The sequence below is a fragment of the Hylobates moloch genome, unplaced genomic scaffold (assembly GCF_009828535.3).
Source record: "Hylobates moloch isolate HMO894 unplaced genomic scaffold, HMol_V3 SCAFFOLD_19, whole genome shotgun sequence".
Taxonomy (NCBI): Eukaryota; Metazoa; Chordata; class Mammalia; order Primates; family Hylobatidae; genus Hylobates; species Hylobates moloch.
In genome coordinates, this window is record NW_026652294.1 from 48530095 (window position 1) to 48550391 (window position 20297).

Below are 20297 nucleotides of genomic sequence, written 5' to 3' on the forward strand. Positions count from 1 at the left end.
CTTCCAGGGTACACAGGAAGACTACATTTCTTGACTTTACCTTCCTTGCAGTTGGCAAATAGGAGCAGAAGTGAGTAAGCCACTTCCAGGCCCATCCTGAAAAATGTACTCCCTCCCACCCCCCATAAGCAACCTGGAGGTCACACGTTTATTTTTATTTTTTGAGATGGAGTCTTGCTCTATTGCCCAGGCTGGAGTGCAGTGGCGCAATCTTGGCTCACTGCAAGCTCCGCCTCCCAGGTTCAAGCGATTCTCCTGCCTCAGCCACCTGAGTAGCTGGGATTACAGGTGTGCGCCACCACGCCTGGCTAATTTTTCTATTTTTAGTAGAGGCGGGGTTTTACCATGTTGGTCAGGCTGGTCTTGAACTTCTGATCTTGTGATCCACCCGCTTCGGCCTCCCAAAGTGTTGGGATTACAGGCATGAGCCACCGCGCCTGGTCAGGTCACATATTTAGATGATGTAGCTGTAACGTGGAAGAAGGCTAATCAACCTCTAAAGGACATTTTTTTTGAGATGGAGTCTTGCTCTGTCGCCCAGGCTGAAGTGCAGTGGCGCTATCTTGGCTCACTGCAACCTCCACCTCCCGGGTTCAAGCTATTCTCCTGCCTCAGCTTCCCAAGTAGCTGGGACAACAAGCATGCGCCACCATGCCTGGCTACTTTTTGTATTTTTAGTAGAGACAGGGTTTCACCATGTTGGCTAGGCTGGTCTCGAACTCCTGACCTCAAGCTAACTGCCCCCCCTCAGCCTCCCAAAGTGCTGGGATTAGAGAGTTGAGCCACTGCACCCGGCCCAGAGGACTTTGTGTAAGCAAAAAATAAGCTTTTGTAGTGCTCAGTTTCTGAGATTTGGGGGTTTGTTGCTGCAGCATAGCCTAGCCTATAAATAGTATTACTCTCTGTTGTCTCCTTAAAAACCAGAGAGCAGGACTCATGTATTTCTCACAAAATATACATTGTCAGACTATACAGCAGCACAGTTCCAACAGGACCAGCAGGTACTCATAAAACTTAAATTCTTGGCCGGGCACGGTGGCTCACACCTGTAATCCCAGCACTTTGGGAGGCCGAGGTGGGTGGATCATCTGAGGTCGGGAGTTTGAGACCAGCCTGACCAACATGATGAAACCCCATCTCTACTAAAAATACAAAATTAGCCAGGCGTGGTGGCACATGCCTGTAGTCCCAGCTACTCGGGAGGCTGAGACAAGAGAATCGCTTGAACCCGGGAGGCAGAGGTTGCGATGAGCCGAGATCGCGCCACTGCACTCCAGCCTGGGTGACAGAGAGAGACCCCGTCTCAAAAAAAAAAGAAATGCAAAAAAAAAAAAAGATTTGTCTTAGATCTTAATCTGCCTAAAAAAAATTTTTTTTTAAATAAAAATTACTGATTGATTGAGACAGGGTCTTGCTATGTTGCCAAGGCTGGTCTTGAACTCCTGGCCTCAAGTGATCCTCCCACCTCAGCCACCCCCATGCCTCAGCTGGGATCACAGACCACTGTGCCCGGCCACAAGTATTTATGAAGATGTCTCCTCTGGTAGACTGCAACCAACTTGAGGGCCATGTCCCCTGGCATAGAGGAGGTGCTCCACTGAATTAACAAGTGAATGACCAAACAGGATACAAAAGGTGATGAGTAGACTGCCCGGCTCGGGCTGGGGCACTGCCACTGTCTATGGAACATGACCAAAGTGACAAAATGGGAAGAACTGAATTCGTCACAAAAAGAAATTCAGTCAATCCATACATGTTCAAGTTTTATTACAAAGTATGATGGGCAGAAAATACGGTACTTCTTATACAGGAGGCTGAAACAGAATGAAAGGGTGAAAATTAGGTTTAATTTACTTAGGAAACAAGAAATAGAAAGTCATAGCTATAACACTCCACTTTCAGGTGCCCTTGAAGTAGCCTTCAATGGAGATTCCCCATAGTTGTTTCACAGCACAGTGTTAAAATTTTATTACAAGCCCTGTGTACAATCAGTCCTGTGAAAATATTTATAAAAGAAAAATATTACAGTACAGTTCTGCAAGGGGCAGTTTCCTCTCCACCTGACCATGGATGCCACAAAACCTATAATATAGAGGGAAAGTTTAAATATATAACAAGAATGGAAGTTCAGACAAACTAGGCTAAAGGGCACAGAAATGGATCAGTTAGAGCTTAACATTTCAGAGCAAGAAATCTCCATTTTCTACATAGAGGTTTATACAATCATGCTACAAATTCACTCTGGATGGGGTAGGGAGGCAAAGTCACTGACAAGAGGGGTAATAAAATACACAGGAACCAAAGCAAGTGAGTCAGACTCAACTAAATCGATTCAAAGCTTCAGCTCAACAATTTTCATAACACATGGTATACCACAATCAACCCAAGGTGAGAACATTTCTTTTAAATAGTAGATATCACATGTTCATAATCACTGGGTTGTCCCAAAGGTGGGTGCCTATAAACTTTCCGGCTGTTACATAGACTGTCAACATCTTTCTTCTTGAGTTTAAACTTTCTTTAGCTTATTTGTTTCTGGTTGGATATACCAGTCCAAGCCTCTTTGGGAAGGCACCTGCATGTTTCCATATTTTGAAAATGACATCCAGAAAGTAGCCTGAGAGGACCTAGCCCATCCCATGTGGCCACACATTTGACTTTGACCATTAGCAGCAGTGACACTGTGGGAAGAGGAGAAGGTGCAGGTGGGTGAAGTGGGCAAGGCTCTGCAACACGAGACGCTCTCAGGAGCTGGCCCAGCCAGGGCCTGGCCCAGGGTTCACAGTGACTTTGCTCTGCTCCACCCTCTTCCCTGGGAAAACCAATCTAAGTATCAAGCATGATCTTCCCTCTTCGTCCTGGAGTACACACAGTAAAGGGAAAAGTCTGCTTTGAGGCTTCTACTTCAATGGTCTCCCCTACTCCAAGCCAGGAATGGAAGGGGCTGCCATATTCTCAAAGTGGGGAAGGCAGAGAGACAGTACTGGGCTGCCCTCCCACATGTGGTAAACCCTGCAGCTCCTCCATATCTTCACGGCCCAGGAATTCAAGACCCAGGTGGCAGCAGGAAGAAACAGTGGAAAAGCAAGTGGAAGAGAAAAAGGAGGGGGAAAGTCTGCATAACTGTAATAACCTCTGCTTCTCCTGCTCTGTAACAAACCCACAACCAGGAAGAGCCATGATCTGGAACAATCATGGGACCCCAAACGCCTGTAGGTTTTTTACCACCAAACATCACCCATGGCTGCTCTGAGCTGTCATCTTGTTCCCACAGTTACCTAGCATCACGGATGCCCAATTTATGGCCCAGGAAGGCTGACTCAGGCTAAGGGCAGTCTCGCTGGCTGTCAATTTGAGAACCTTAACAAATTACAGAGAGTTGTTTTTGCAACTACAACAGATCTGTGCTTTCTGGAGCATGGCTGGCTTAGAGGCTTTCTAAATCCTGAGACTGTAAAAATCCCCTCCTCAGTCATGGGTCGTCGGGCTGGTGGAGTAAAGGGAGGGTAAGAGAGCTGGGACTCAAAGACCAGCAACTCATCAACTGTGAGTATGTGTGTGCTTGCTTAGGGGGGTGGAGTCTCCCCTGGGTCCCCGGTGGCATTCAGGGGAAGACTGTACTGCAGGACCTAAGGAAGGATGACAGGGGCTGGGCGTCCACAGGGCAAGGGAAATCTCAAAAGTTGTTGGTTTCCAGAGTAAATAGCTATCTTATGCAAATATATCCTAATTTTGTTTTTCAAGTTGTTGTTTCTGAGTTCCAGCTGACAAATTCCACCATACAGACCAGGCTTAGGTGCAGATCAGGAAAGGAATCTTAGAACTCAGTGGATGTAAGCCCTGCCCAGCAGACCAGCCCCTTCTACCACTGACTTCCATTTCAGACCCTTCTCCACAGGAAGGAACTGATGGCCTCCTAAACAAGCAGCCATCAGCTTGGCCTTGCTACCCTTGAGAGAAGGACCCAGTAACCATTATCAAACACAATGAAAAGCAGAGGAGGGTTCTGACCAAGAACTGCTCGCTTTATATCTCCAAATGATGCAGTGCAAATCCAGTGGCAAATGTAGGAGAGGCAACTGCAAGCACATGGCCAGCCAGAGTCCTAAAATCAGAACAACAAAGTAAAAGGGTAGAAGGGTAAATACCCTGGCTAAAAAAAGAGCCTTTTTCTTTGGGACAGGTCCCTGTATGGTAAAGCAAAGAGCTAGACTTTTGGCATATAATGATATCTACTTCTGAAAAGGAAGACTTCACCAAAAAAGCTTAAGGGCCCAGAAGAACAAAGTTACTGTTTTACTTCTTAAGCAGGTGAGAGCCAGAGGACAAAACCATCGTCCTTCAGGCCTGCTACTCTACTAATCGCAGATGAGCAATTCAGAGGGACTTAAAAACCTTCAGGTAGGAGCAGAGCGCAAGGAACCAGCCAACTTTCCCCCCAGAGCACGTCCCAAACTGCCTGCCCCAAGGGCTCATCTAATGGTGGAATCACACACATGCCCCTCCATGGAACTCATTCACATAATGGAAAGACACCTGTGGCCTGCAAGTCAAAAGACAACTGCAGGCTACAAGTCCAATACTGCTCAGAACCTAAACTGGGGGAGAGAGGGGTTGACAGGTGTGGGTAGAGCTCTTAACTGGCTGACCCTGAGGGTCTATAATTCCTTTTCCTTCTTTTTTTTTTTCTCCCTTTTCATTACCCACAGTATAATGCTTTTTAGTTATCTATCCACTTGACAGCCCAGGATTGCCGCAGTCCACCCGTCCATCTCTCATGTAAGGTCTTGTTCAGGGCTGGAAGCACAGACAGGATGCCTCTCGGGAAGACTCTCTCACCTCAGAGCACTCAATCCAAAGAATGCCCAATATACCACCAGGCACAGTAAACTCAACCAACAGAAGCACCGAAGTTCAACTCAGATATCATTCTTGCCTATCATTGAAAAGACACTAAGTGGAATGGCCTGGGGCTTATATTTGGATGGAAAAACAGACTCTGAAAGAATGTACTGGAAATATGCTTAAAGTTCAGCTTCCTGAAACGATTCCCCTCAAGTCAGGTACCCTGAGAGCCTGTCTCTCTCAGCTCTACCATGCTCCCAGTGGGAACCAATGGGGCTGGACAGTGGTGCTTCAGAGTAAACAGAGGCTTCCTATGTCTGTTTAGAAGCCCAGAATGCCCTTGAGAGGAGCCAGGCTAATAAAGGTGTGATGAGTGGACTTCAGAGCACCAAGGTGGTTTGGACTCCCGGTCAGGTATGTACTACTCAGGCAGTGACTCAAGAAGGCAAACTGCTCATGGGGCCAGGGGCCCAGTACCAGCTCCAGGCACTGAGGGAAGAGAAGAAGGTGCAAAGAGGGAGGTCTATAAGACAAAGAAATGAAGGAGGAGAGTAAAATTCTTTTCATAAAAAAATTAGCCTGATAGATAACAAATATACAAAGTTAAAATTTGTTAAACACACTGATACTAGGAGAAAAGACAAATTGGTATTTGTTCCCACGTAAGTGCTAACACGAACATGGACATGGATGAGACGTGGACTGCTGCCTTGGGCAGCAAACACACAGACACCTGGGCAGAGGAATAGACACAGCCAGTGCGTGAACTGCTCCTCAACACAACGCCTGACAAACAAATATACACACGTTTTTAATTGAGGAACCAAAGGAGAAGAGGAAAGGAGAGAAAATCTTAAAACTCAGCCCTGGGCTGAGGCGCCACATAGCACTGAGTCTGCCACAGAGGGCGACGGGGTGACTGGCCAGGAACTCCTAGAGCAGCTTCTGGTAACAGTGGGTGCAAAGCAATGAAAGACATACTGGCCACTGGAAACATGTTTCTTCTTACTTTGGGGGTGGGGCAGAGGCAGGAAACACAAAAGCCCCTGCCTCGTGGGCACAGCGGCACCAACACTACACTCTGAGTATCTCCAGGCAGTTGTTGTAGCAGATGGCGATCCAGTCGGGCTGAGTTGATGCCCACTGCACATTGTTGATCTCTCCTTCAGCTGTGTAGGCCAGGATAGGGTCCTCAATGGCTCGGGGCATTTGCTGGATGTCCCAGATGAGAGCCTGGTGGTCATCCGCTAGGGACAAAGAAAGCCAGCAAGCAAGGTCACAAGTGAGGCAATGAGGATGATGATCCCTGCATTTCAGGAGCAAGTCACAGTTTACAAAGCACCCCCGTGATGGCGGTTCTATTTTAAGCCCCCATTTTATCAATGAGGAAATTGAGATTCAGAAATGTTAAGGCACTTGTTCCAAATCACACAGCTATTCAGCCAAGTGAGTGGCAGAGCCAGAACTCAAACTGAGGCCCTGACTCCATCTCCCAGATGTCCCCAGGCTCTATCCACTGCACTAATGAGTCTTTCTCATCTGGGTCAGGTATCAGGAGTGGACAAGGGGATACCAAACATGTCATTTGCAGCTGCTTAAAATACTTGAGTGGTTACAAAGATCCTTCTCTGATCATTCAATATAATGAGAGCGTTTCTTCTCCGTTTGATGGACATTAATGCTTCAGTGAGGTGTTATATAGAAGAAGACTGATAAAGTAGTGCTGATATGTGCTGTTAAAAAATTCTTTCCTGGCCAGGCATGGTGGCTCACACCTGTAATCCCAGCACTTTCGAAGGCTGAGGCAGGCGGATCACCTGAGGTCAGGAGTTCAAGACCAGCCTGGCCAACATGGTGAAACCCCATCTCTACTAAAAAAAAAAAAAAAAAAAATACAAATTAGCCAGGTGTGGTGGCGCACACCTGTAATCCCAGCTACTTGGGTGGCTGAGGCAGGAGAATCACTTGAACTCGGGAGGCAGAGGTTGCAGTGAGCCGAGATCACACCACTGCACTCCAGCATGGGTGACAGAGTGAGACTTCATCTCAAAAAAAAAATAAAAATAAAAATAAGTAAATAAGTCCAAGAAAATAGCTATGGGAAACACTGGAAAGACAGTAATCACCTTAAATATATAAAAGCACATGAAAAATAACTAGAAGGAAATATATTAAAATGAGAATGATGGCAATACTAAGATGGCAAGGTTAGGATTTATGTTTACTTTTCTCTAGTTCCTAAGTGATCCGTAATGTGCTCATATTACTTTTTTTTTTTTTTTTTTAATGGAGTCTCGTTCTGTTGCCCAGGCTTGAGTGCAATGGTGCAATCTCGGCTCACTGTAACCAAAGCCTCCCAGGTTCAAGCAATTCTCCTGCCTCGGCCTCCCAAAATGCTGGGATTACAGGCATGAACCACCGCACCTGGCCTATATTACTTTCATAATCAAAATAGTAAGTTAATTTTTAAAAAAGAAAAAAAAAGGCAATGGCCTTCAGAGCTGCAGTGTACCCTGACTGTGCCATGCATTCTGATGAAAGCTGGTCTCAGATACACAGAAAATCTGAATAAACTAAACCCTAATAGGCTAATTGTGGGCAATACTAGTCTCCTGCCAAGGCCGCATAGTCTGGGCCAGGTGCAAGATCCCTCTCCCAGGGACGATCAATGCCAAGAGGTCAGGGAATTGCACCTCTAAAGCACTAAGCTCCTTTTCCTCAATGCTCAACCGAGCACACTTGAGCAACAGCTCCTTCGGTTGAAGGGGCTCAAGGCAGGTGCAACACACAAAATAACAGCGAGCTGGACAAAGGCAGCAGCCAGGAGCAGAAAATGGGGCATCTACGGGGCCAGTCCTGCTTTCCATGAATAATGGATGACACCTTTCTTTTCTGCTTCTTCTATCCCTCCCTATATACACCCCTGGAAAAAAAAAAAAAAAAGAGGGGACTAATGAAGAAAGACCACAATCTGAGGTACAGAAGGCAGCAGCAGGCCCCCAGCTGCTCTTCAAGGAGACATACAGGCACGAGCAGACGGCCAAAATCAGGAAAAGCTTCATGCCTTCCAAATAATGCTCAAATGGCAGAAAAACACCAGAGTACGTTGCTTCTTGGGCTCCATAACAAACCTTGTCCATTATAAGGCTCCTGATTAGTGAGGAGAAGAAAAAAAAACACACTAAAAAAGTTAAGGAGCAAAACACCACAGGGCTAGGACAGAATCCTATCAGTGCAGAAGGAAGAAGTATATAGTTGTATTTGGGGGCATGGATGTACATCCCTGAAAGTACACCAAAAGGGTCTGGAAGGAGACACATTACCTGTTGATAGAGGTCATCTATGCAGAGGGGGATGGAGGCAGAAATGATATAGGAAGGAGAAAAGATGACCTTCACCTTGCTCTTAAATATGCTTCTGCACTGTTTTCAATTTAAATAACAGATTGGCATTATTTCTACAATAAAAGTGCATTGACAGCCAGCATATTTTTCTTTTTTTGAGATGGAGTCTCACTCTGTCACCAGGCTGGAGGGTAGTGCCACAATCTCAGCTCACTGCAACCTCCACCTCCTGGGTTCAAACGATTCTCCTGCCTCAGCCCCCCGAGTAGCTGGGACTACAGGCACGTGCCACCACGCCCAGCTAATTTTTGTATTTAGTAGAGACGGGGTTTCACCATGTTGGCCAGGATGGTCTTGATCTCCTGACCTCGTGATCCACCTGCCTTGGCCTCCCAAAGTGCTGGTATTACAGGTGTGAGCCACCGCACCCAGCCTTTCTTTTCTTTTTTTAAAATTTATTTTAGAGACAGGGTCTTGCTTGGTTGCCCAGGCTGGAGTACAGTGGCACAATCATAGCTCACTGTAACCTCAAACTCCTGGGCTCAAGGAATCCTCTCACCTCAGCCTCTAAGTAGCTGGGACTACAGGAATTCACCACCACACTCAGATAGTTTTTTTTTTTAACTCTTTGTAGAGATGAGGTCTCACTATACTGCCCAGGCTGGTCTCGAACTCTTGGCCTCAATCAATCCTCCCACTTTAGCCTCCCAAAGTGCTGCAATTACTGGCCTGAAACGCTGTGCCTGGCCCAACATATTTTTAAGGGATTTTTTTTTTTTTTTTTTTGAGACAGAGTCTTGCTCTGTTGCCCTGGCTGGAGGGCAGTGGTGTAATCTCCGGTCAATGAAACCTCCACCTCCTAGGTTCAAGTGCTTCTCCTGCCTCAGCCTCCTGAGTAGCTTGGACTACAGGTGCGTGCCACCACGCCTGGCTAATTTTTTTTGTATTTTTAGTAGAGACAGGGTTTCACCATGTTTGTCAGGCTGGTCACGAACTCCTGACCTCAGGTGATCCACCTGCCTCAGCCTCCCAAAGTGCTGGGATTACAGGCGTGAGCCACTGCGCCCAGCCAGTAAGGGGTGCTAGCTTTGGTCTGGGAAACAGTGAAATGAAAACCACAAGTCACAAACCACAACCAGGCAAAGTTCTGTGGGGCCCTCCGATGCATCCAGAGCTCACTGTGGGTTTGTTATAGTGAAACCTGAAAGGTCCCATGGAGATGTTGATCTTCTCAGTCCCAGAGATTCTGTTACATCCATGAGGGATGTCTCCCTTTCCCCATATTCCTGGAATTGAGTCCTCTGTGCCACCCAGATTTCAGGGGGACAGTACAAGGCACAGCCCTATAACTGACACATGATGTAAATCATATATGGAAGATGTTCTGATGTCCATGAGGGTACAAGATCGTCTAAAAATTTGTACTGATTGAATTTCACAAGTGTGGAGAGGCTCCAGCTAGTCATTTTGTATAAACCTCTCAAGACTGTCCTTAGAAAACAGTAACAACTACAATTCTAAGGAGCCAAGAGAACAGATTTCCTCCATCCCTCCCAGATTTCTTTCTCCCCACCATGATTACCTGCAGTGCAGATGTGGCAGGATGAATGTGGGGCCCAAGCAATGCCATTGACACATGCTCGATGGTTGTTTAACCTGGCGACAGGTGTGCAGGGAACCCGGACATCTAGAATCACCACCTGCGGAAATAACAAGTAAAAGGCCTGGAATCATCAGAGTTTCACAGAAAAAAACAAAAAATACTATCCACATGCAAAAATCTTTTTAGGCATAATTTTCATTTGTGGATTTAAAGAACTAGAGACAAGATTTCCATAGGATTGAGGGAAAAGAAGACAAAGGACATGGGTAGCTTACAGTCTCTATCTTGAGCAACACTGGGCCTTTAGACTGATAGGGGAGATGCAGAAGCAGGCAATAGGAGTCTGGTTAATCCTGGGTCCCAGTGGGCGCATGTGGAAAGAATTCTATGCATCTCAGATGAATGGAATGAGAGCCCAGCCAAAGCAGAATCTGAGGTGCTAGCACCACCAAACCAAGGACAACCAATGCATTCTCCCCACCCACAATTCACCTCTTTTATCAAGTAACGGACTAGAGAGAGCTGCCATTTGTTTTTCTTTCTTTCTTTCTTTTTTTTTTTTTAGACGGAGTCCTGCTCTATCTCCCAGGCTGGAGTGCAATGGCGTGATCTCGGCTCACTGCAACCTCTGCTTACCAGGTTCAAGCGATTCTCTTGCCTCAGCCTCCCAAATAGCTGGAACTACAGGCATACGCCACCACACCCAGCTAATTTTTGTATTTTTAGTAGAGACGAGGTTTCGCCATGTTGGCCAGGATGGTCTCGATCTCTTGACCTCGTGATCCACCCGCCTTGGCCTCCCAAAGTATTGAGATTACAGGCGTGAGCCAGAGCGCCTGGCCAGAGAGCTGCCATTTCTACATCTGTTTGCTAAAGCTAGATGAATCTGTCCAGACTACAGAAGGGAAAATCTGCTTTTTCACTCAGCACCAAAGGCACATACGATTTGGTTTACGCTTTAAATATTGCTTTTCCTGGCTCTAACTCAAACTCTTCAAAAATTAAAAGTTCTTAACAAGTAATTCTTATTCCAGATTAGGCTTTCTCAGTCCCGGGACTGCTGTCATTTTAGGTAGGATATACTTTGCTGGGGGACTGTCCTGGGCACTGTAGGATATTTAGCAGCCTCCCTGGTCTCTACCCCCTAGATGCCATAGTACCAACTGCGTCTCCAGAGCTGTGACAATCAAAAAGGCCTCCAGACATTCCCAAAGAGACTCTGGGGGCCAAACTGCTCCAGCTGAGAACCAGCCTTCTAGATATACTAAGCAGTGCTGGAGTTAGGGCCCATGGCAGCCTGAGGGGAGTACTCACCTCCATTCCATCCATGGCCATGGTGGCCAGGTAGTTAGGGTCCTGCTTGTTCCAGCAGAGGCGAAGCAGTGGGTGATGCTGTGGGTCTTCGTAAATGATGGTGCTGTGTTCTAGATGGCGGAGGTCAAACATCCGCACTGAGCCATCAGCACCCACAGAGGCAAACATGTCCCTGCCACCTCCGGCCCGGCTAAAAGCAATATCATAGACCTGTTGGTGAACAAGAAGCTCCAGTCAGATTCAGATCCATTACCTCTTCTTCCTATAGGAGGGAAATCTGCCACGTCCAGTTCATCTAAACCTCACTCATGACACAGAAGCAGGTAAATGAAGCCCAAACAGTGTGAGTACTGAAACCCGAGAGCTCTAATAATCAGTGGCTTCCCAAAGATGGAAGATCATTCTGCTATAGAAACTGGCTGGCTTCTTCCCACATTTCTGCTTTCCAAGTCTTCTTCCTCCAACCTCTGTGATAAAACAAAGGCACATACCCTGCTGACCAACAGAACAGTGGCTGTCTTCTGCCACACAGCAAGAATGAGACATTTATTTCCTGGGCCTTGTGCACAATCAGAGGCAGGTCTATGAGCCCACTAAGGCCTAGATCATCAATCACAGAGGTGAAAGGAGCCCTCCTGTGGCCACTTAATAGCAGCCAAGCTGATTCTACTGTGAAACCTGGAACTGAGACTCATTTGCAAGAAAGAGATAACAGAAATTTTGAGTCATGGGAGGCCTAGATGTTCCTGTATTCACAAATAGGTTTAGTAGCATCCTCTTGTCCTAGGACATGTTGTTTCTTCTCCTAGTTGGTTTGTGATCATAAGTGAATCAATTTAGGTTCTGAATCACTGTTTTCTGCTTTTATTTGCTGCAAACATTGCATATCACTAACGTCTATCAGGAAACAGAGGCAGAGAGCAATGGAGAGCTTCAGAGAAAGGACGAAGGCTGGGTGCGGTGGCTCACACCTGTAATCCCAGCACTTTCGGAGGCTGAGGCAGGCGGATCATGAGGTCAAGAGATCAAGACCATCCGGGCCAACATGGTGAAACCCCATCTCTACTAAAAATACAAAAAAATTAGCTGGGCGTGGTGGCTGGCACCTGTAATCCCACCTACTCAGGAGGCTGAGGCAGGAGAATCGCTTGAACCTGGGAGGCGGGGATTACAGTGAGCCGAGATCGCGCCACTGCACTCCAGCCTCGGACAGAGCGAAACTCTGTCTTTAAAAAAAAAAAAGAAAAAGAGGACGAAGAGAGAGCCAGAGACAGACAAGTAGAGAGAGAAACAGAAAAACTAATGCCAAACAAAACTCATCTTCTGGGGCTAATGACAGCTGACTTCTGGGGAGACATGACTAGAATTGAAGCTCCAGTGTTGAGGTTCTGCCTACTGAGGGACACTGCCAAATGAGCATCTATTGCTGTTTAACCTCATGAATTCCTTTTTATTCTGGCTATGTAGAAATTATGCTTGTCTTTCTATGGCAGGAAGTAGAAGTGGTTCAAAAGGGACCGGGCCAGTCATCAACAAGGAGGCACTCAGGCTTGACATGCCTGACAGATCGAGGCTTTGTCTAGTACTGTACAGCTGCTTTAAGGCACAGCCATGTTGATCAATATGTATATCCCCCGATGCCAGCTCCTGGTAACCCTCAGGGACAGAGATCCCACAGGTGCCATGGGCAGTGTGGCCGAGTGTGTAATGCTTTTTCAGCTCTAAGTGACTGCTCCTTCAGTGCTCCACTAGCATGGTTCACTGGGAAACCAAGAGAAGGTGACAACTCCCAAGTACACCAAACCCTCTTTTACACTGATCTGCCAGGTTTGGAGAGCCTTCCAAACAAGTCTTTTCCTAGAGAAAGGTGGACTGAGAAAAATCAAACGTGCTAGAGAGGTGCTATTACTGTTTCTCTAGAGCCACTATCCTTTCTCAGGTTTATTCCTTCAAGACAAGGCTGCCGGTCCAGGCCTGTCTGCTGTCAAGATCCATTCCTGGCCTTTCTCCCTGCTCTTCTCTGTGTCACAAGAGAACTGATTCCTACAGCGTGCATTTGGCAGGGTCTCAGATCTGCTGGCTGTTTCTGGCTGGTTCAGCCATGAGAGGCTTTGGTGGGAAAATGGATGATGGGAGGCAGGGAGAAGCTAAGGTATTTCTCCTCCCCTCTCTCTGTTCCTAGAAGCGTCTCTGACAGGTAAATCCAGCCCCTGGGCTCCAGGAACCCTGCCTCCTCCCATGGTCCCTCTGGCCTATAGGCAGCTGCAGCTTCCTGCTGCTTCCATTCTATGGATGACCTCACTGCTACCTATGTGGCTTCTCAGCTTTACCATCTTCTGTATAAGCAGCCCCTGGATTAAATCCCCGCAGTTCAAATACTTAAGAGTAGTTCCAATTTTCTGGGTTGGACCTAACAGACAACAGCAGGCTAAGTTGTCATATAACTAAAATGTAGCAACCTGTTCAACTTGATGCCAAGAGGGTTTCCAGAAGTTCCTTACTGGTCCTCTCTGTGGGACAAACTCTTCATTTGACCCCTGGTTTAGCAGCAGTCAACTCAAGAAGTCTTGCAACAGGGCTTACCCTTAGGAGTATAGAAAGCCAAAGACAACCCCTTACTAAGAATGATAACCTGGGTCACATCTTCTTTTGCTGTTGACAACCTCAAGTTTCTGACCTAAGGTCAAGGCATTCTTTTTATCTGTATAGATATTAATACCCCTAGCTATGCAGGGTAAGGTAGAAAAGAACAGGAAATAATACCCACAGGAGATGAGAGTACCAGGAACATGCAACGGCTCTAGGAGGAAAAGACTTATGGGGATTTTCCAAAATCACTGAGAAGAATGCTTTGATTAAAATGCAATTAGCTGGGTGCGGTGGCTCACGCCTGTAATCCCAGCACTTTGGGAGGCCAAGGTGGGTGGATCGCCTGAGGTCAGGAGCTCGAGACCATCCTGGCCAACATATGGTGAAACCCCGTCTCTGCTAAAAAAATACAAAAATTAGCCAGGCGTGGTTGCGGGCACCTGTAATCCCAGCTACTCTGGAAGCCGAGGCAGAAGAATCGCTTGAACCCGGAAGGCGGAGGTTGCAGTGAGCCCAGATTCCACCATGCAACACAAAAAAAAAAAAAAAAAGAAAAACTTTTCCCAAAAAAAAAAAAAAAAAAAAAGCAATCACAAATAGCTCTCCTCAGTTTTCCCAATAAACACAGAAGCACCACCATCAAAGTAAAATATATTCCATTGCCAACAGTAATGAATGTATAAAGATTAAGTGAACATACTAGGATTTGGTAAAACATTTATAGAGAAAAATGAATAATTAGGTTTGTCTCTCAGAAAATTTTTTCTCTTCCTGTCTCCCTTCCTTCCTCCCCAAATCTAATCTGTTTCAAGGTAAGTATTACTCTAAAGTTATTTTTTAATCACATCAGTTCCCAGCTCCTCTATAAGAGACTTTGTTATTTAAAAAAACCAACCTCTGGCATGAAAAGAACAATGACAGACCGTAGAATATGTCATTTACATTAGCCAATAAAAGCATTAGTTTACAATGGCGTTGTTTTCCCGTTTTTGATACATTACTATGGTCAATTTAGACAAGAAGATGTTATGTTACGATTTTCTACATAAGTTGCAGAACAATGAGAGAACAATCTGACCTCTTCCTGTGTGGAAGTCACAGGATGCATTTGGGGAAAGACGAAATGGAAAAGCATTCTTACCTCTTTGTCATGGGCGATCAGTTGGGTCTTCACGTGGCCAGACACAAGATTCACTCGCCCTAACACCTGCCCTGTCTCCAGCCCCCAGATGGTACACGTCGTATCAATGCTTGAGGTACCTGCAAACAATCAGTGCAAGTCAGGGCTGATGGGACCAAGGTTCTCAGGCAAGCTTCCATCCTGTGTCTACTCATTTGCTCAGCCCAGGGAGCAGCATACCATAAAGACCACAGAAAACAAGGTGGGGGCTACCAGCAGAGCCACAGAGGAAGTCAAGTCTTCAGTCCTCACCGTAGGACCTTAGATTCTAACTGGAGAGACAAGATCTACACACACAGAAAGCTCACCCACACAAAGGAATTAATAAATAACCACATTCCATGCCTAGCCTACTTCCCACTGAGCCTTGTTCTAGGATGATGTATGGCCCAGTGTGACATCTGAGAAAATGTATTTTGGCTTCTTCCAGCTGAAATACATACTCCCTAACTCCCTTACCTAAAAGATAAGGATCCACCTCATTCCAGTCAAACGAGGTCAGGGGAGCACAGAAATCAGAGTTCTTATTATTGTTTAGCAAACACTCCAGCCTGGTCTCTGTTTCACCAACCTGAAGGAACAAGAATTTTTAAAAAAATCAGCCAGTCTTATCCTCATAAAAAGTCTTTTAAAAAATCCGTTTAGAAAATATCTTAGTAAACATAAGACATGAGGGGAAAACATTTTTATCAAAAACAGTAATAAACCCAGGACTCCCTGAACGCTACTTTTTCCCATACTTTCTCCTCTGCCCAGCTTTGTTTTCTACATTTTCATCCCTGCACCTTCCTAGAGGAGAGGTCTTCTCACTTTGCCCAGCCTGGAACCTCTGCACAGGTGTACTAAGGCCACGCCCATGCTATAGAGGACGCTGCTGCTGATAAGCTCAGCTGAGGGTGGAGGGAAGCCTCCAAGATCCACTCACACACTTTACCAGAATCACTGGCCTGGTATTTCATTTAGTTTACTCAAAAATACCTTGGCTGCAAACAGAATATGAGTTCCCAAGTATTCCCACCTCCACTGAAGGCTGTAATTGTCACCTCGGGTTGACTGAGCTGACTGCAGCCAGAAGCCAGACTTCATGGAATCTTTTTTTTATTTTTTGAGACGAAGTGTCACTGTCACCCAGGCTGGAGTGCAGTGGCACGATCTGGGCTCACTGCAGGCTCCGCCCCCAGGGTTCACGCCATTCTCCTGCCTCAGCCTCCCGAGTAGCTGGGACTACAGGCGCCAGCCACCTCGCCCGGCTAATTTTTTGTATTTTTAGTAGAGATGGGGTTTCACCGTGTTAGCCAGGATGGTCTCAATCCTCTGATCTCGTGATCCTCCCGCCTTGGCCTCCCAAAGTGCTGGGATTACAGGCGTGAGCCACCGCGCCCGGCCAGACTTCATGGAATCTTGACTTGATTTACTAGAAAATCTGCTGAGCCAAATGAGGTCAGTCCATTTAAGCTTCGCTTGCTTCTCCCATGCTGCAGTGACACTCGCTGCCTCTGACCCCTGTCTGTTCTGTGACTTCTCACTGCTAACAGCTGAGGCTGAGAAAGCCCACTTGTCTGGCTGCTAATAAAGCATCCGCTTACCCTCCACACACGGAGATAGTCGCCGCTTGTTGCCAGTAGGTCTGGATAGACGCCTTTTGTGTCAGGGATCCACATGAGCTTTGTGGTGGGGTACGGGTGGTCAAAGGTGTTTCTGCAAATAAACTCTGAACTCTCTTCATCTAAACCAACAAGCTGAACCTGTAACATACCAAAGTTGAGCCACATAAGCATTTGTGAGCAGTACAGCAAATACATTAGATCCCTGGTCAGTGACAGAGGTTTTTTTTTTTTTTTTTTTTTTTAAGACAAGATCTTGCTCTGTTGCTCAGGCTGGAGTGCAGTGGTGCAACCACAGCTCAATGCAGACTCCACCTCCCGGACTCAAGTGATCCTTCCACCTCAGCCTCTCAAGTAGCTGGGGTTAGAGGCATGCATCACCAGACACAGCTAATTTTGTTCATTTTTTGTAGAGACAAGGCCTCACATGTTGCCCAGGCTGGCCTTGAACTCCTGGGCTCAAGTGATCCTCCCACCTCAGCCTCCCAAAGTGCTGGGATTACAGACATGAGTCACCATGCCTGGCCAGTGACAGAAGTCTTGACACCGTACTACACTAAACTGCAGAATCAAAAACGATTGCCATGAGAGGGCATCTAGTCCAACCATCCTCTGGCAGACAAGGACACCCAGACTCAAAGGGGTGGTTACACTCAACACTGCAAAGCCAGTAGGAGACAGAGACAAGATTTGATTACAGGTTTTCTGACTCAAGTCTGCATTCTTGACTCCAACTACATAAGTGCACTATCCGCCCAGCCAGGCACACCTTCCCCCAAAACCCCTGAGGTATTTGAAAATGACCAGGGGTGGTTTTGGCTGCCACAATGACTGAAGTGCTGAGGACATTTGGTGCTCAGGGGCCAGGAATATGAAACACCCTTTGCAATTTCATTAAACAAACTAATGCTCACTTAAAAATCCAATAGTGCATAACCCTCACCAACCCCAAACTCAACACTGGCTCATTATGTTTACACATAAAGGTATGTCAAATGACCGTTTGAGAGCCCAAACCACTGTGACTGGCAAAAAAAAAAAAAAAAAAAAAGTGGGCGCCATTGATGAGAAAGTCCCACCTAACTCTGATCACTTTTTCTTAGACTCAATTTTAGCCCACCATTAACTTCCAATCTTTGCTGTCAAACTCAATCTGGCTCAACAGGACACTAAATGTACATTTGCTTATGAACTTCCAACTGGAAGATGGAATGGTGGGGATATTTGGTAAAGATCCACAATAAGGGGAAAAGTACTAACCAGACAACACAAAATAGAATTCCTTCTACTCATCTTTCTGACCTCAGTCTCACACACCAGTATCTTCCAGACATTTTCCCCCCCAAAGTTAGGTATAGCTGCATACAATAAAACCCACTCAAGTGTACAGTTAAATGAGTTTTGGCAAATGTACAGTTGTGTAACCCCCACAGTAAGATATAAAACATTTCCATTAACCCAGAAAGTTCTCCCAGGCTCCTCTGCAGTCAACCCCTTATACCTACCCCAAGTAGCCACTGATCCATGGTTTTGTCTCTCCATAATACCATATAAATAGAATCAGATGGTCTTGAGTCTTTGTGTCTGGCTACTTTCACTCAGTACACTGCTCTTGAGATTCATCCATGTTCTCGTGTGTATCAGTAGTTGCTTCTTTTCTTACTGCTGAATGATACTGCATTATGTGCAATGTGGCACTCTATAATTTTGGGTTTCTGAGATACGGTCTCACTCTGTTGCACCGGTTCGAGTGCAGTGGTGCAATCATGGTTCACTGCAGGCTCAACCTCCTGGGCTTAAGCAATCCTCCAGCTTCAGCCTCCCAAGTAGCTGGGACCACAGGCATGTGCCACCACACCCAGCTAATTTCTAAATTTTTTGTAGAGATGGGGTCTCCTTATGTTGCCCAGGCTGGTCTCGAACTTCTGGGCTCAAGCGATCCTCCCAGCTTGGCCTCCCAAAGTGCTGGGATTACAGGCATAAGCCACCGTGCCCAGAAAATTTTTTATGTCCTAGTTAAGAAATCTTTGCCTAATCCCAGGTCCCAAATATTTTTCCCTATGTTTTCTTCTAAAAGTTTTCTAGTTTTAGGCTTCATATTTAGGTCTCTGAGTCATTTCAAGTTAAATTTTTGTATGGTACAAGATATGAATCAAGGTTTGCTTTTTGTTGTTGTTGTTTTTTCTTTTTGAGATGGAGTTTCACTCGTCACCCAGGCTGGAGTGCAATGGCACAATTTTGGCTTACAGCAACCTCCACCTCCTGGGTTCATCAAGCAATTCTCCTACCTCTCTGCCTCCTAAGTAGCTGGGACTACAGGCATGTGCCACTATGCCTGGCTAATTTTTTAGTATTTTTAGTAGAGAAGCGGCTTCACCATTTTGGCCAGTCTAGTCTTGAACTGTTGACCTCAGGTGATCCACCCACCTCGGCCTCTCAAAATGCTAGGATTACAGGCATGAGCTACCGCTCCCGAACAAGGTTTGCTTTTTTACATATGAACATCTGACTGTTCCAGCATCATTGGTTGAGAATTCTTTCTCCTTTGAATTACCTTGATCCCTTTATTGAAAATCAGTTGACCATGTATTTGTTCATCTATTTCTGGACTCTATTCTGTTCCATTATCTATTTGCCTATCTGTTTGCTAGTAGGCAAACTGTCTTGATTATAGTAGCTTTCTAGTAAGTTCTAAAATCAGATAGTGAGTTCTCCAACTTTGTTCTTTTTCAAAATTGTTTTGCTATTCTCTACTTTTGCTTTTCCATGTGCATTTTACAATCAGCTTGTCGAATTTTACAAAAAGCCTGCTGAGATTCTGATTGGGATTGTGTTGAATCTATCGAGCAGTTTGGGGAGAACTGACATTTTACAATATTAAGTCTTCCAACCCATAAACATAGCACAGTTCTCCATTAATTTAGGCCTTTTTTAAGTTCTTTCTTTTTTTTGAGACAGAGTCTCGCTCTAGCACCCAAGCTGGAGTGCAGTGGCACGATCTTGGCTCACTGCAACCTCTGCCTCCCAGGTTCAAGCGATTCTCATGCCTCAGCTGGGACTACAGGTGCGTACCACCACGCCCAGGCAATTTTTGTATTTTAAGTAGAGATGGGGTTTTGCCATGTCAGCCAGGCTGGTCTCTAACTCCTGGCCTCAAGTGATCTGCCTGTCTCGCCCTCCCAGGGTGCTGGGATTACAGGCGTGAACCACCGCGCCCGGCTGCCTTCTTTAATTTCTTTCAGCAATGTTTGAAAGTTTTCAGTGTACTTCTTACGATTCTTTCATTAATTTTATTTCTTTATTTCTTTTTCTGAGACTGAGTCTCGCTCTGTCGCCTCAGCTGGAGCGTAGAGGCATGATCTCTGCTTACTGAAACCTCCGTCTCCCAGGTTCAAGCGATTCTCCTGCCTCAGCCCCCCATGTTGCTGGAATTACAGGTGTGCATGACCACGCCTGGCTAATTTTTATTTTTATTTTTAGTATTTTTTTAGTAGAGACAGGGTTTCACCATGTTGGCCAGGCTGGTCTCAAACTCCTGACCTCAAGTGATCTGCCCATCTCAGCCTGACAGAGTTCTGGGATTACTGGCATCAGCTACTGCGCCTGGCCCATTAACTTGATTTCTACATAAGTTTTATGATATTATAAATGAGATTGTGTTTTATTTATTATTTTTAAGACAGGGTCTTGCTCTGTCACCCAGGGTGGAGTGTAGTGGCTCGATCACAGCTCACCATAGCCTTTACCTCCCAGGCTCAAGTGATCCTCCCACCTCAGCCTCCCAAGTAGCTGGGACTACAGGTACAAGCCACCATGCC

The 20297-nt window shown here is 46.0% G+C and overlaps 1 protein-coding gene across 2 annotated transcripts in view; it reads right to left on the reverse strand.

Annotated features, from left to right (window-relative positions):
* Nucleotides 1-1750: 1750 nt before the first annotated feature.
* Nucleotides 1751-20297, reverse strand: part of DCAF7 (DDB1 and CUL4 associated factor 7) — a 46090-nt gene continuing 27543 nt past the window's right edge. The window contains exons 2-8 of one of the 2 annotated variants that reach the window (XR_004245319.2): nucleotides 16462-16620; nucleotides 15335-15446; nucleotides 14837-14955; nucleotides 11107-11316; nucleotides 9772-9889; nucleotides 5855-6092; nucleotides 1751-1814 (exon numbers count right to left, since the gene is read on the reverse strand). Coding sequence is in view for 1 of the 2 variants with exons in the window: in XM_032138040.2 (XP_031993931.1) it covers nucleotides 5920-6092; nucleotides 9772-9889; nucleotides 11107-11316; nucleotides 14837-14955; nucleotides 15335-15446; nucleotides 16462-16620 (891 nt within the window). In the remaining variant the exon portion in view is untranslated. Of the gene's footprint in view, nucleotides 6093-9771; nucleotides 9890-11106; nucleotides 11317-14836; nucleotides 14956-15334; nucleotides 15447-16461; nucleotides 16621-20297 lie in introns of both variants that reach the window. The other variant, XM_032138040.2, reaches the window with a different exon arrangement.